This window comes from Lissotriton helveticus, chromosome 4_1 (genome assembly GCF_964261635.1).
Source record: "Lissotriton helveticus chromosome 4_1, aLisHel1.1, whole genome shotgun sequence".
Lineage (NCBI taxonomy): Eukaryota > Metazoa > Chordata > Amphibia > Caudata > Salamandridae > Lissotriton > Lissotriton helveticus.
Genome location: NC_136063.1, coordinates 1,028,381,326 through 1,028,395,020, shown reverse-complemented (window position 1 = coordinate 1,028,395,020; position 13,695 = coordinate 1,028,381,326). Strand labels below are relative to the sequence as shown.

Below are 13,695 nucleotides of genomic sequence, written 5' to 3'. Positions count from 1 at the left end.
CCCCGTTACCTAGGGGCCGCAACCTTCTGCAACAACGCCGGGCACTCACTACGCCAGTGCCTCTCCTCCTTGCATTATGAGTACTGGTTCGGCCCCACAGGCACTAGCAGTATTCCTGCCAATGCGGGGCAGCTGTCGGGCCGGACCAGTACCATGTCCTCCACTGTTGCTCCTAGACGCCTGCTGCATCAATACCTTTGTCTTCAATTCCTTATTTGTCATCTCCACCTTTTCCTTCTCTTCGTTCTCTCTATGCTCATAATACTGCACCATACTCAAGATCACCGAAGGGCAGGAGGTAGTCCTAGTGCTCTCCAAGGCCTGCAACCGAGTCGCGATCTCTGGAGGCAGGTTCATAACAAATCTGTTAACGAACAATCGCACACCTCCTTCCATTGACAAGTCCTGCCAACTGAAATCCAAGAACACACCCTCAAACCAAGTAAAAAAATCGGACACACTTTCATCTTTCTTCTGGCGACATGCTGCTAACTTGTCCCAATCTACTCTTCTACGGGGAATAAGAGAGTGCATATACGTAATAATTCGACCTGGCAAAGCTAGTATTCTCAGCCTTATGCTTCTCACCAGGCTTCCTCTCCTTGTCCCTCATCTACTCTCTTCCCAAGGACCACACAATTCCACAGCGTGGTCTTGCGTAGGTACTTGCCGCCAAATATCAACTGGCACCAACAAACCAAAGAACATCTCAATGTCTATCATCACTGTCGACGAGACTGCTTCCGTCAATCCCTTGTAATATGCAGTAGGATTTTTCTAGGATTGGGTAACTGGCTCTTAAGGGACAATACTTCACTCCTTTTCCACGAGGTATCCACCCATTGCACCTGAAAACGGGCTTCCACCCACTGCCATACAACAACAACCTGCACATCCTTTAACTCTATTATTTCTGGTGATATAAGGGGTGAACTTCCCTCATTGGAAACTGGGATATCGCCGTTGGGCTTTTCTGAATTAACCTACCTCGATAACCGAGTAACACTGCAACATTACAAAAAACTTGATCAGGCGCCATGTCAGATGCATACACATGGTCCCTAATATCATAAATGATCTAGGGTGTTTTGCCATCAAAGCACTGTTACACAATCCAATCAATGTTGCTGACATGTCATCGCGGCATTTGGTGCTGGTCGCTGCATTTCGGAGATTCAACACGCCGAGTCTTTTCCAATAAAAATTCTCGATAGATAGCTCGGATGTTTTGTTGAGCTTCTTCATAATCTGAATTGTAATTGTATTTCGCTGGTTTTCGGATGCCCCCAACTGAGGATTTGATATTCAGATAGTTGACTTTTGTAATTTCAGCTTTTGGACCTTCTTGTTCATGTATAACAAATATACCTTCCTACGTGGAAGTCAAGGAGGATTTTCATGGTAAACAGCTTTTTTAGAAATTTGTGCTAAGTGGTTGCTTCCCAATCCTGAATCTTCTAGCCCTGATGATGACCCTGAAAACCACCTGGGGTTGAAACGCCGTTGACGCCTCCAACATGGCCTAAATCATTGAGGACACTAATACTTTGATTATTTTCTGTGTTGATTGTCTTCGAAATATTTTCCTCTGCCATTGTTCGTTTGATTGATTTTTGATATGTGCTGTGTTTTGTATTGTGTAGGAGTGTAACTGTCTTAATCAGTTTTTTTGCATGATTAAAAGTATTTATACATTGTACAAGATTTTCTTTGATATTATGGTTCTTTCAGGCCTCTCTTTATCTGTTCTTTTTCTCTAATTCTTCTTGAATGCATAGTGCACTTTTATGGGTCTTTAATCTAAGGTGTGTATATGTATTGTTCGAGAGCCACTGTTTGGACAATTAACATGTGTTTAAGGGCATGCTGTTACACGAACAGCTTGTAATCTTTCAGCACACTTCACACATGCTCCATGCTGTAAACTGGGTTACGAGGCCACTGGGCGGCCTGATTGGCTACCATCCTCTTCCCTTCATCTCCCACATCAGATCATATCACCATCCATCCCAATCACTCCTTAACAGTCGCCCAGTCACCACTTTCAAATCTGCACACTGGAGTTCCAAAACACAATGGTGTTGGGGTATTGGAGAGTGGAGAGGCAGTAGCAACGGAAGCATCTGTCAATGTTATCATAGGCTGTGAAGTAGGTTTGAGAACTGGGGAAAGAGATGCAGAAGTGACAGGTCTAGTAGGAAGACTAGCAGTCATGGTAACTGCAGGGATCGAAGTTGAAAGAGAGGTCAGGGAGGCGATGACCAAAACAGCCTGGTCACTAGCAGAAGAAACAGGAGCCGCAGAAACAGGTGGAACAGATGGCTAGGGCAGGGGAACAGCGGGAAATATTCTCTGTGGAGCATATGGAGGTGGAGGTTGAGTCTCTAATAGTTCCTCCACGAACGGATCATCTTCCTCCCTAGAAACATAGGACATGACACATTACAATCTGAACCTCCTATCCGCACACTCCATCCCTTTCTCTATTTTCTGTCTGTCATACACTACAGCTTTCTGAGTTACTGTCTGCGTCTTTTCTTTCCGGACCTCCGCTCTCATTCTCGTCTGCTTAGCTTCCTTTTGCCACACCTGAAGATAATCAAACATTGACTGTCTACTTCTTTTGGCAAACATTTTTTTCTGCAAGTAATTCAATTTTTTGTCATCAAAGGTACCTGTTAATGGCCACTGCAACTTGGCCTTGTCCCTTCTATATTTGTGCCATAACGTACTAAATATAATAGGTCCAAGGCCATGTTTAACGTACATATCATAATTCAGAGTGCCCTCTGCCGGCGCAGGCTGTTTCTCTTCCAACCGAGCATCAGCAGAACAACAACAACACCCCACACAGCACAGCCTACTGAGACAGGGCATTTTCACCCCGACACACAGAAAACATGCTGACTACTTGTTCAAACAGATATTTCACAGACACTGTTACCAAAGTTGGTCCACAGACCCCATCAAAAACAAATAAAAAATTGGTACCATGTTCATAAAGAACTCAATACAAATTCAAGCACTTGTTCCAAAATGATCCTCAGACTGTGACAAATCTAAACCAATATGGCGCCACAATCACAAAGAACCAAAGCAAACTCACCTGGTGCACACAGGTCAAACAAATATATTCTCCACTGCCGACTCTCCGTATCAAACGGTCATATCCAAGGGTTTTGCCTTTCAGGACCCCAGCCAGGATGACCACTGGGCAATGCACCGCCCGGTCAGACAGGTGGGGCAGCTGCGAGTACTAGGCTTTCTCGTGCAGGGCTTCCTGGGCCGCCCATCCGACCCAACATGGCCCGTCCTCCTCACCAATCCATGGGCAAAGATGGGTCACTCGCCCGATGGGGTTCCTGTTCGGGCACCAACTGAATGAAGTGACCCGATTAGGGCCACCAAGGTCACTCGCGACCCCTCTCAGCCTTCCATACAAATGAAGAGTCGGTCAGACAGTAGAGAATACAAACCAAGTTATATGTTAGTATTGCACTCAAGCGGAGTCCAGTCTGACCAGCCTCCTCGGATAGCTGCAGAGGGACTGACCACGCCAATATGACATTTGAGGTTATACATTTCCAATACCCAACAAGACCCGCGCATAACTGGAAATTTCCAGTTGGAGCAGGTTAACAAAGGCACAGAAGATGAGCTACACTCCTGGGATCAGACACTTGCTATCTCAGCTTTAAGGCCACCCCGCCCGTGCCCACCACTGTAAGTATGAGAACAGGCCTATCTAACAAGAGTATGCAATGGTACAATAATGTATTCATTAGGGCAACAAAGCTCAGCATTGAAGAAATTAAAAAAAATGTCGAAGCTGATTTCTGCTGAGGCAGGCAGGATGAAACAGAAGTTAGTTTTGATCATCACACAAGATGGCGGCTAAAAGCAAAATGTTGCAGCAAATGCTAACTTAAGCATAATGCTAGAAGGAGGAGTCTAAGGAAAATACTTTCCAGTCCAATAGAGTGGGCAGTGCACACTAGTGAGAGGTGAGCAGTGTCAATGCAGTTCAGAAAATAACTGACCACCTGTGCCAGGGCTCAAAACAGAACCCGATATGGACCCGTTTTGAGGCCCCCTTTAAAAAACTGCTGGTGCCCAGCACCAGTGAGATGCAGCACACTTAAAGCCCTAGTAGTGCACCTTGTGCTTAAGTTTGCACTATATCTTGTGACTGTGAGGGAGAGCGTGTAACGAATGATAAGTCATCACACCAGAACTCCAGGGCTGTCTTGTGTCACGCATGGGGTGACTGCACGCTATACGTGTGTGACACTAGGTCTGGTGAATCATAAAGCCCTCTGCTGCTCCTACAGGGTGACAGCCACAGTCCCTAGAGGCAAGAATATCCTGCAACACATCATCAGCTTTACCAAACCATGAGCAGAAACACTAAACAGCAAAAACCCGAAAAGATGAATATGGGTATAATCCAAGCATTGCACTGAAACAACACCTATGGCAACAAGGGTACCGGGAACCCAAAGGAAATGCTTATTTCAACGATATCTGTCCACTGTCACATCCTATGCCATTTCAAATGTCCTTGGAGAGCAAGATGGCCACCAGAGGCAGGACTTGTTCATGCTACCATTCACTGGGCAACCAGCAATGCCCATCCCCCACGTGAGCCACTGCTCCCCTGTATCCACACCACAACGTCAGCACTGTCCCCCTGCCAACACTGCATCCACAGTCTCCCCAGCACCGTAGCACAGTTGCCCTACATCTGTGAGTGCCCTTCTGCACACTACGTCAGCAGTCTGCCACCACTGCTCTCCTACATCCACAGCACAGTGCCCGCTCTGTCTTCCTGCCACCACAACATCAATCCTATCCCTCATCACTGTGCCAGCACAGCTGCTGTAAATCTGCTGGTGCGTCCCCTACTCAATACTCCCCTACATCCTCTGCAAAACACCAGCACTGTTCTCCTACCACCACTGCATCCACAGACTCACTCAACACCCTGTCAACACAGCTGCCCTACATCTGTGGGTGCCCCCTGCACACTACAACTTCTGCTTGTAGGAAGCTGGATTTGTATTTTAAACCCAGAGCGGGCGCAAGTGTAGCCTCTGCCTATGGGTGATCACCCAGCTTCTCCTTCTCTGAAATGGAGGCAAAGGTGGGAGTCACTGACCTAGGACTGAGCCTGCTGAGTAGCATTGATCTTACCACTACTTTGAATAACTGGGGAGCAGGTTCAAATTAGGACTGTCTGGAACTGTACCCCTACAGTTCCCTTGTGATAACTTTGTGTACAATTTTCGCCTCAACATTTCATTAGTTGCATTTAGAAGTTGCCTGTGATTCATGTAGGAAGCTGGCTCGGTATACACTATACCACAGTAAGGTATAGTGTGCACAGAGTCCAGTGGATCGCCAAAGATAGGCAGAGGTAAAAGTAGATAATACTTCACACGAAGACTGAATTCAGCCCAATTTGTTTGATTAAAAATATTATTTAGTTACATTAATTTTCTAGAACCAAGCCAGGCCTGGTACAGGTAAGTATCAAAATACTTTGCAAGCATATGTAATTTAAATACAGTTTGAAATGCAGTGAATCATTTACTGAAACTAGGGGTGGGCGGAATTTGCATAATCGCGTTACGCAAATCTCTGCGAAAAGGTAAAAAATCCCCGCGAACACGCAGAATTGCTTGTTCGCGATGCTTTTTTACTGTTCGCCATTGCTGTTTACGTGCTCGAGGGGAAATATCTCTCGAACACGCATTTTGAGAACGCAAACAAGCAAAAAATTTCGTGAAGTTGCGGAACGCAGAATTTTTGACAATTTCGCGTTCTCTGCGGAACGCGAAATTACCGAAATTCCGCAAATTTCCCGAGCGGAACGGAATTTACCGCCCAGGCCTAACAGTAGCATTACTTTTCATTTGCAGATAGCCAAAATTACTTTGCAATTACTTTTCTTACACAGCCAGGTATCTCTAGATACTAGGCTGGAACATTTCCTGAGGAAAGAAAGATGGATAATACGTTGTAGAATATCATTATTATACAATACACATTTGGTCTTGGTTCTACAAAACAAAGGTTATGGGTCGTAAGTAGATTTCGGAAAGATGGGCACTCGACTCGTACCACCAGCGGCAAGTAGGCGGCTGGGTACAGAGTGCCGGGACCACACGTTAGCCAACGGGCTAAGCATGGTTGTGGGCTTGTGGACTGCGGGCAAGCAGGCCACCAGGTTAGGAAACAAAAAGCTCCTGGGGTTGAGGTCAACACTTTAGGGCCCAGTGGCCAACAAAAACAACACCACCAACTGCCCTGAGGTGGCCAGGTGTGGGATGGGGTCTTGGCTGAGGCTGCTGATTCGGTCTCAGTTCCCTCGGAGTCAGTCAGCTGCTGTTGAGGCGAATGGAGTCTTTGAGAGTCATCGTCCTGTGACCGCAATTATTCGGTGATGGAGTCTGTCGGGCGGTCATGGTTGCTCTTTCTGGACTGCTTCAGTTACAGAGTCGGTTAGGGTGCCGCCTTCTGTCACGGTTGAGGGGACCGTTTAGCTGTTGGCTGTAGCATTGGTTTGGGAGCTTGTTAAGGTTCAGGGGTCACTGAGATCCAGGCTAGGATTGCTTGGAGGTCCTCCTGATGGTGTTGGGTGTCTTGGGCTCGGTTTGCCTGGGGCAGAGTGTTGGCGACTCAAGTACTCGGTTGAAGTCAGAATCATTTACCTTTGAGCAAGTCCGGCGCTCGTGGGAGACAAAGTCCTTTTTAGTTGCAGAGACAGGTTCTCCGAGTTTTTGAGGACTGCTGGCTGAAGAACACACTGAGGTTCTGTTGGGGGAGTCTGAGGTCAGGACAGGCCGGTAGGATTGGGGACAAGTCAGTTGGGGACCTCCTCTTCTCTCCACACGGCTGTCTGTACTTCTTCTTGCTTCTTCTTTTTGGCTCTGATCTTAGGTAGGTACTGGACGGGACCAATGGGTCCCTTCCTTAGGGTGTGTAAAACCTCCTATTATGCCACCCTCCAGTGGGAAGGAGGCATACGCCTCACTCTGGTTGGTTGGGTCCCTCCATCTTCAAAATGGCAGGGACTCAGAGTTGGGCTTCACTTCACCTCCCCCCCTGAGGGGTGGGGTTGGTACAGGTGGGCACACCCCCTTCCAATCTTAGTTTTCCTGCCAATTCTCCCGATGAAAAGTGGATATCAGCACCAGTAGGGGACAGTTGCTGGGAGAAGCAAATGGCTGGGGTAGCTCACAAAGGCGACTGGGGTAGCTCACAAAGGCGGCTAAAAGATAATGTGTAAATTAGAAATGTAATGGCTGTATGATGGAAAGCTGTCGAAGGCTCAAGGCTTCCATCTAGTGTTCGGAAAAGAACTGCAGGACAAAACTGAACATCCTTGGAGGGTGCAGTGCTCTTCTGTATGAAAACTTCAGAGCAAACAACTCGTGGCGCAGGGACCATTGAGGAAAATATCTCTCTGTGTGCATCACAACCTGTGTAAATATACAACTAGCTGCAACAACTGCTAAAGTTGTGAGTTCACCTTTCACACCACAGCAGAGGGTCTCCAGCATGAAACACGTACTCATATATTTATAAATATGTGCATTTAGCTCTGCCTATGCTACTCTGAGAACTCCCCTCATGAGGTTCCTATATAAACAGGGTATGGTTGGATGTGTGAGGTGGGATGTGTCACTAGAGGGGAGTAGGTCAAGGACGGGAAGTAAATTAAGATAAAACTGAAGCTGCGACACCCCTGTCTGTGCTCTGCTTTACTCCTCTCCATATCTCTTCTGTCCTGCAGGTTGGGTAGCTGCTCCCTCAGAGTTTCAGGCTGCGAAGACCTTGCCTCTGTCCTGGAAGCAAATGCATCTCTCACAGAGCTCGACCTGAGCCACAATAAAAACCTGGGAGACACTGGAGTGAAGAAGTTGTGTGAAGGCCTAAAACTTCCTGGCTGCAAAGTACACACACTGAGGTACAGAGCTGTGCAGGTGTCATCACGTCATTGATTTCTACAATGTACATCATAGGAGGGGCTCACACATATATTTTATAATGTTGTGGGAAAGGCACATCCAATCCATTGCAATAAAATGTGAGCAATAAGTGAGGTTTGTGAAGTGGGGGTACCCGAGTCTGAGAACTGATTTTGGATCAAGCCCCTCTAATGGTGCAGAAGGGCTCACTTTAAAGCTTGTTTTTCAAATATTTGGACTAAAATGTCAACAACAGCGCAGATCTGCCTGGGCACCTTCTCCAACTATATGTCCCGCCCATCAACAGATCAGCTGCTGGCCTTAAACTTCCATGTTAAAGATGGACATTGACAAAACAATTAGGAAAGTACATCTGACCATAGATAGTCAGGGGCGCAACTTGAAGGGGTGTGTAGGAGGTGGAACAACCCCTTAATCATTCCTTAAAGTCCCGTCTCAGCCTCTTGACAGCCCAATGACAGCTGCTCATCACTGTCATATGACATCACTGCTGGAAGTAGAGATTTCCTCTAGGTTATGAGTGTGTGTGTGTCTGTATGGCTCTGTGTACCTGTGTGTCTGTGTGTCTTTGTGTGTCTCTGAGGCTGTGTGTGTGTGTCTGTGTGTTTGTGAGTAGGTGGCATGTCGCCAGCTAGCACAGCAGTCGGGCTATTTAATTTGTCTGCTGGGGGAACAGGCCCCACCTCATTTCCTGTGTGTAGGAAGCCCTCAAATAGGCTGATGAGGAATGAGGGGGGAGGGGAGGGTCATACGTACTGGGCAAGTGAGGAACAATTGAACTAATAAAGATTACCAGAACGTAATCCAGCCATTACCTCCCCTTCAGCTCACCTCGCTCGTGCCGTTCATGACTTCATCAGGTGTACCCAAGATGCCTTCCTCATCAGCAACAAATAACATCACCAAACACCTAGATATATGAGAAAGATAACAACATTGTAACCATTTACCAACCTTTCCATATCTCTTTACAACAACACAGAAAACATAAACAAGAAACAACCAAAAAAAGCACAGAAAGGGTAACTACTCCCCTGCTCCCTTTAGGACTGATGTACCTAAAACTTAACTCAGACTTCTGCGCCACTTCTAGTCTTTAATGAGAAATAAACATACAAAGGTCTAGACCAAGTAGCTGCCTTACATATGGCAGCTATGGAGACCCCCATACACTGTGCCCGAGATGTGGCCCTTTCTCTCATGGAATGTGCCTCAATAGAGCCAGGAACCCCCCTAGCACTGCCCTCATAAGCTGTGGCGATAACTGCCCTAAAACATCTGGACAATGACATTAAAAATAAAATTGAATTTTTGTATTCAGTGGATCTCTTTATGGACGTTGCTATTGTCCTGCGACGTCAGAATGCAGCAGACTTAGAAAGAGGAAACAAGCATTTGCAATGCAATAGGTCTCGCATTATTAACGTTTGAGCTATTGGCATTGCTAATAATAATGGAAAACCAATAGCTCAAACTTTAATAATGCGAGACCTATTGCATTGCAAATGCTTGTTTCCCTGGTGACGTCCTTCGCCCATGATGGGCATTGTTTTTAGTCATAAGCAACGCATACTTGGAAGTTACCTAGGTCAAACACGTACTGTCGCCTAGGTTACCGGGGGCTTCTTGGGTGGGAGAGACTATGTGTGGTGGGGAAGGGGTGTGAAGAGAGTAGGGATTCTGTCCATAAATGCTCTAAAATGGACCATGCAGCTCTGTAACGAAAAGACAGAGGTAGACATAGATTCAATGGTGTGCCAACAAAGAGGGCTCGCTGGTCATATTTGCCATCCTGAATGTGTATAGCGCACAGCCGCAGCTAGGATGACGACATAGCGCTTAAAAATGATCCGGGTGATTCCAGACGGGCCTCAGGGTGGGGGCATGAGCTTTTGTTGCACGTCTAGTGTGGGAAGCGGTCTGTGTAGCTGTGTTTTGGTTTGAAAACATTTGTGTTGGGGCCCTGATGCTTTGAAGTCCTGCTGGAAGTATGAGAATGCCAAGTGGTCAGTCCTCACTCGCCCCTTCCCATGCCTCTCGCCCCCGGGTGCACAGAGATGGCAGCTGCAGTAACCCAAGGAGCAGCTTGCATTGTCTCTTCTGTCCAGGGCAACCGGTGACACTCACTCCGCCCTCGCTCCATCTTCCTCCTTCCGCACGGGCCCTGCCTGTCGTGTCAGCACCGGGCCCTGGCATATACCCGCAGCCTGACAGATGGCTCTTCACCTCTCACCGCAGGAAGCCGCCTGCAGCCTGGTACCGCAGGCGGGGGGAGGTCAAGGGGTGCGCGGGGGTCACTGGTGACGAGGTGGGCACTCCCCCAGCACTGCCGCCCATGTCGCTCTGGTAGGACCCATGCTGGGCACCAGGGGCTTCCTCGTGACTGCACACGAACACGCATGGGGACAGCCAGGAGGAGTAGACTCAGAGATGGAAGGCACAGAATGGAATGGAAACAGATGCCAACACTGCCCCCGTAGCTTGTCAGGGGCCCAGCCCTCGGGAGGATGAAGGACTGGGCACGGTGTGAGGAAGAAACCAACCCGGCAGGAAAGGTGCAGAGAACACCGAACAAAACACGGCTTCCCTGTGAAATGGATAAAAAAAAAGCCAGCGAGTGGTACGGGCGCGCGCGCCACTGTGAGGCATATGTCTGCAATTATCGCGCCCATGTCTGGGCACGATAATTGAACACATATGGGCTTTGGTGCACGTAACAGACACCAATTGGCCATTGGCGGAGCAACGCGACCGCCTATGGCCTATTGCGTGTTCTGTTACAAAACAACAGGCACTCCAAGCCCAATCAGAGAAGACCATAGGAAATTAACACGCACCCGTGTTCGTTTCCAGGGTCCATTTCTGAAACCCCGTCAAAAGGACTCTCGCTGCGCGAACAGTGTTGCGCAGTTTAACGCTAGTCACGAGACCTAAAAACGAGGAGAAATAAACATATTTCTCCTTGTTACACCTCCATGGGAAGGCGTGTACTTCTGCAGAATTTGCATGTCTACCAGGGGATCAGTCATGGGACACTAGGAAAATCCTCCCCCTGCTGCCTTTCAATGCCAGGAAACTGCTGATTCAAACCTTGATTCTCTCACGTCTAGATTACGCAAACACTCTCTATCTGGGCTCCCCGCGGTCAACGATAAAAAAGCTACAGACAGAGCAAAACTGTGCAGGTCGCCTCCTTTTACAGACCCTTTTAGAATTGGAATTGGAGGTCTCTAGTTGGCACAGGTAGGTACTTGTGACAAACAGGGACCCTCTCCTCTAGTCAGGACAAGGGGTACAACACTACAAATGGACACCACACAAGGTTTTAAATCAAAAATAAGTATGCTTTACATGGAGTTACCACAAGACCAATAAACAACAAAAATAATCCACAGTACTATTAGGTTTCAAGAGTTCTGGTTAAAAAGGCTTCAATCAAAGTTCTGTGCGAGTTGGTAGCCTTGTCCATCTACAGCGTTGCTGAAAGAATACAGAGTCTAACAAATCCAGCGGACCGCGGCGGTCCGGGCCCACTCAAATGCCGACAGACACAGTACCTTTTCCTTGGGGTGGCCGGCACGGATGTGCGAGCCGGTTCCGGTGATCGTCGCGGTGCATAAAGGAGCATTTTAGGTTGCGTTGTCCCTCGATGCAGTGCAGGCAGCGGCCCGTTGACAAAGTCGGTGGATCCAAGGCTTGCGTTGCAGGGCGAGACGGTGCTTCAATGCGGTGCTTGCAGTGCGGCGAACGAGCCGGAGTTCGGGAGCTGGCGTCGATCAGTCCGGACAGCGGTGCGAGTTGGGCGGTGTGTCGCAAAGCATGCGAGGCGGTGCCCAACTCCGGAGCGGTTCCAGGACTCGAAGTCCGCAGCAGTGACTGCGTCGGTCAGACCAGTTCGATTCGGTGTGACGAGACGTTGCACGTCACGGTGTCTACCAGTCGTGGTGCAGGCTATGGCTCGGTGACGGGGTCAGGACGGAGTCAGTGGGCGCAGAGCTTGCCTTGTTCGAGGCGGACGTTGCTTGAAGCGGTGCCTACAGGACACCGGGCCGGTCGTGAGGGTCGGTCACAGCTCCCTGCCTCTTTAGCCACTTGTTTCCAGCAGCAATTCACAAAGGCTGTTAAGTCACTGGTCCTGGGACTTCGTTCAGGGGGCAAGCTCTCTCCCAATCCCTTGGAGATCTATGCACAAGTTTGAAAGAAAAGTCCACAAAGTCTTTCTCCTCCCTTTGGCAGCAAGGCAACCACTGCAGACCAATTCCCCAAGCAGCACTTCAGCTTGGGCATAGTCTCTCCTCACTCTTCTTCAGGTTCCTTCTCCTCAGCAGAGGTTTCATCTTGTAAGTACAGAAGTGATCTAATCTCATGGGATCAGGATCCCAATACTTATACCCCAAAATCCTTTGTTCTCTGAGGGGAGAGGTGCCTATGCCCAGTCCAAACCAGTTCTGAAGCACTCTTGTTTACCAGACTTCTCCTTTCCTGTCACAGTGCAGGGCAGGAACATCAGAAGCCCCACAGGAGGTGGAGCCAGCATTGTGGAAGGCAAGTACTGTCCTGGAGCACTTTGTTGACAGTCTCCCTTCTCTTCTTTCAATGTGCAGGGCAGAGACATCAGACGCACCACAGGGGTTGGAGCCAGCACTGTGGGGGGCGGGCACAGTCCTATTCAGGTCCCAGGTGCAACTCCTCCCTCCCATCTAAATGCAGATCTCTCTATTCACCAACGAGCTGCCCCAGCCTGTCTCCTGGAATTCCCCAGCCCTGTCACACACAAACCCAGACAAGGAATACACAACCTTGCAGAGGCAGGCTCAAATGGTTAGGCAAGCAAATACCTACTTTCTAAAAGTGGTATTTGCAAACACAGAATATTAAAATAAACTTCACTAAAATATGTACTTTATTATTCTGAGTCCAGGCATACAAAACTCCAATTTCTACCATGTTCCTTGAGTCTGCTAGGATTATAAAATGTAATAATTCCAACAGACCATTCTGGCTTATGGAGAACAGGTAGCCTTGCAATAGTGAAAAACGAAAATGGCTGTAATTCACTATTAGGACATGCCACACACATCAGGGCTTGCCCTACCTTGTACTTACAATGTACCCTGCCCGTGGGCCTACCATAGGGGTGACTAATATGAAGTCAAGGGAAGGTTTAGGGACTGGCAATTGGGTGCACTTCACTAATCACAATAGAGTGGAGAGGTTCAAAAAGATTACACAACTCCACCATCCCGAACCCCCATGGCACAGTTTACACACAAGAAGGGGTGAGGAGATTAGAATACACGTGTAACACGGGACAGACAAAAATACATCTGTTTTGAAAAACTGCCCTGACACACACCGAAGTGTGTGACATGCTTCATCATCGGGTCTGCTTACAAAACGCCCTGGTGTAGCCACACTCAGGGCGGAGCATAAGGGAAGGGGTAAAGAATGAGAAATCACAAGACACAATACAAATATAACAAAAACAGTGATAGAGCAGTGAATACCACCCTGTGACTGGGAACGGGTTCAAAGAGTACAACTGGATGACCTGATATCAGAGACAGCAAGGATCACTTGCGGAGTCCCAAAGGGCTCGGCCCTGTCACCCTTGATGTTCAATGCATATCTGCAGCCCCTCATTTCATCACTGAATCAGATGGACTGCAGTATATACAATTACGCTGATGATACCCAGATC

General features: G+C 48.1%; 1 protein-coding gene across 1 annotated transcript in view; it reads left to right on the top strand.

The window, feature by feature from the left end:
• Window positions 1-13,695, top strand: part of LOC144828103 (NACHT, LRR and PYD domains-containing protein 3-like) — a 646,597-nt gene that overhangs the window by 353,062 nt on the left and 279,840 nt on the right. The window contains 1 exon segment of the mRNA XM_078686228.1: window positions 7,799-7,958. Within this exon segment, the coding sequence (XP_078542354.1) occupies window positions 7,799-7,958 (160 nt within the window).